The sequence below is a fragment of the Mandrillus leucophaeus genome, unplaced genomic scaffold (genome assembly GCF_000951045.1).
Source record: "Mandrillus leucophaeus isolate KB7577 unplaced genomic scaffold, Mleu.le_1.0 Scaffold154, whole genome shotgun sequence".
NCBI classification, from domain to species: Eukaryota; Metazoa; Chordata; class Mammalia; order Primates; family Cercopithecidae; genus Mandrillus; species Mandrillus leucophaeus.
In genome coordinates, this window is record NW_012101521.1 from 191,855 (window position 1) to 194,318 (window position 2,464).

The window sequence follows — 2,464 nt, forward strand, 5'->3', positions numbered from 1 at the left end:
AAACGCGTTCAGGAACTTCAGTGAGATCAATTAAACTAGGGATTGTAACTCTAACGTCCGGCAGGAGCCAGGTAGGGAGCCCAGCGGACTGAAATAACCCGAGAGGTTGGTGGGGAAATGAAGCTGCTTCTGGTAATGAGGGAATGAGGTCCCAGTTCCAATTTTTTCAAGAGAAAAATTCAGAAATCTGTATTTTCCTTAACGTGAAATTTCCCCCTTTAAAAAATGAAACACCTGTTTGCAATCTCTGGAAAGACCTCTGCCCGCCCCAAGCCTAGGCGGAGAGGGGCTGCAAAGGCAGACCAAGGTTTTGCCTCTCTCACCCGCCTGGAAACACAAGCTGACTTTGTAGAAGATCCCCAGGGAACAACTGTTCTAGTCATTTTACAGAAGGGATCAAAGAAGCTCAGAAAGGGTAAGATACTTGCCTCGGGCTGCACAGCAAGTTAAGAGGAGGCACTGGGATTCGACCCATCCTTAGACTCTGTCTGAAATAGTTTCCCAAAAAGCCCCCGGAGATGGTTTGGAAAGGGCAGAGCCAACATATTCAAACCTTCTCTCAGATTTCTAGGGCGCCTCCCTCTGCTAGCTGGCTTCACTCATTTCTTTTAGCCTATACACCAACTCTGGGCACGATGTCTGGGCACCATCCACATTTCAAAGATGGGGCTGTTGAGGTCCAGAGAACCTCCAAAACCTGTGCCCTTTTCCCCAGAGAGGGCAAGACACCAGGCTGAGGTCAGACAAGAGAGTCAGAGCTCAGAGCCGTGTTTCCAGAAACTCCCGAGCCTCTCTGATCCATTGACACAGGCAGGATGTGGGTGACCATTTCCGTTTTGCAGACGAGGGGGGATGCGGCAAAGTCATGAAGCAAGTTTCTAACAGGAGGGTGGCAGTCAGAGGACCCACCCAGAGCGTTTTGTCTTGGCCTGGGTGGTTGGAAGGATGGCTCTTCCTTTCTACAGAGGTGCTGCTTGGCTGGGAAGATGACCCAGAGGCCCAGGAGCAGCCCTCTCACCCCCTCCCTGCCCAGTACCTTGTAGCTGCCCCCAAGGCCTCCATGGCTCTTGCCAGCTGCAGCCTGCTCAGGTGCTCCATGCTGTTCCGCCATCTCCCCAGGAATACCTCTGGCTTCAAATCAAAGGAAAATGGGTCATTGGATCCACCTGGGAAAAGCCAGGTGTTGCTGTGACTGGAGTCCAGGATGAGCTACAGAGCCTTGCTGCCCACAGGGCATGGCCATAACTTAGGATCGACATTCGGTCATTCAGTCATTCAGCAAACGTCCATTGAGCAGCTACCATGGGCCACGTGGACTGAGACAGTGGGATCAGGAGCCCCATTGGACAGAGGGGAACTCTGAGGCTCAGCAGAGCGAGGCCACTTCCTCAAGCACACAGAGGAAGTGGCCTGGGTCGGGCCTGGCTCCAAAGCCCGTGCCATTTTCCCCCGATCCAGATGCTCCCCGAAACCCAGGTTTCCCAGAGTTCTCTGCAGATGTCCCACCCCCAGACCCTGGCTAAAGGGTGGGCTTCAGGGGGTTTCCTCTACAGGGGTCTCTCCCACCTCCAAACTCCAGGAACTCTTTTGTTCACTGGTTACTTTGTTCACCAAACATTCCATGAGCACCTACACAGAGCCAGGCTCTGGGCTGGGTGACCAGGAGGCACAGGAGACCCCAAATGTCGGGAGATGGACAGACAGACCTCTAGAGAAAGCGCTTGTAAGACCAGCTCCTTGGATACTTGATCTGGGTCAGTCTCCCTGCGTTCGGTTACTCATTCCTTAAGCATTTATTGAATACAACTGTGTACCAGCCACTTCAAGACCCAGACACCGACAGTTCTCCTTCATTGCTACAGGGACAGTGACACGCAATACAGGCCCCTGCTGCAGTCACATGGAAGCATGCTTATCATTGTCGCACCCACGGACACACACAGGACTGTTCTGTTTGTCAGCACACACACACATACACGCACACACTCACAAAAGTTTCTATGGTCACTATCAGTTGTATTTCACCCGTGGGCTCACAGGACAGTTTCTCTCTCTCTCTCTCTCTCTCACACACACACACACACACACACCCCTGCCCATTTCAGACATCCACAGTGGTACACAAGGCACCTACATCTACATCCCACATCCAACTGTTACCCACCCACGGCCACCCCAGCACGGCCACCCAGCATGCCCAGCTGCACAGCCCATATACTCTGGACACGGGCCTAACCACGCACAGCCTGCGGGCTGTCTGTTCTGTCTGTCCCAGCCTCAGCAGGAAACAGGGCTTGGTCCAGCTCACAGGGGACTCTCGGGGGACTTGGCAGGTACCACGTGTGCCCACTCCCCTCCCTCGGAGGGGCTGTTTTGGAAGGTCCCCTGCCCTAAGCACATGTCCAGGGGCTTGGACCCTGGCCACTGCAGACAAGGGTCCCCTGTTCCACCCCCAGTTGGGCTG

At 54.1% G+C, this 2,464-nt stretch overlaps 1 protein-coding gene across 1 annotated transcript in view; it reads right to left on the minus strand.

Annotated features, from left to right (window-relative positions):
- The window catches only part of CRYBB3 (crystallin, beta B3), a 20,424-nt gene that overhangs the window by 17,334 nt on the left and 626 nt on the right, over positions 1-2,464 (minus strand). Inside the window, exon 2 of the mRNA XM_011975362.1 lies at positions 1,037-1,131. Coding sequence (XP_011830752.1) covers positions 1,037-1,111 — 75 coding nt within the window. The 5' untranslated portion in view covers positions 1,112-1,131. The remainder of the gene's footprint in view (positions 1-1,036; positions 1,132-2,464) is intronic.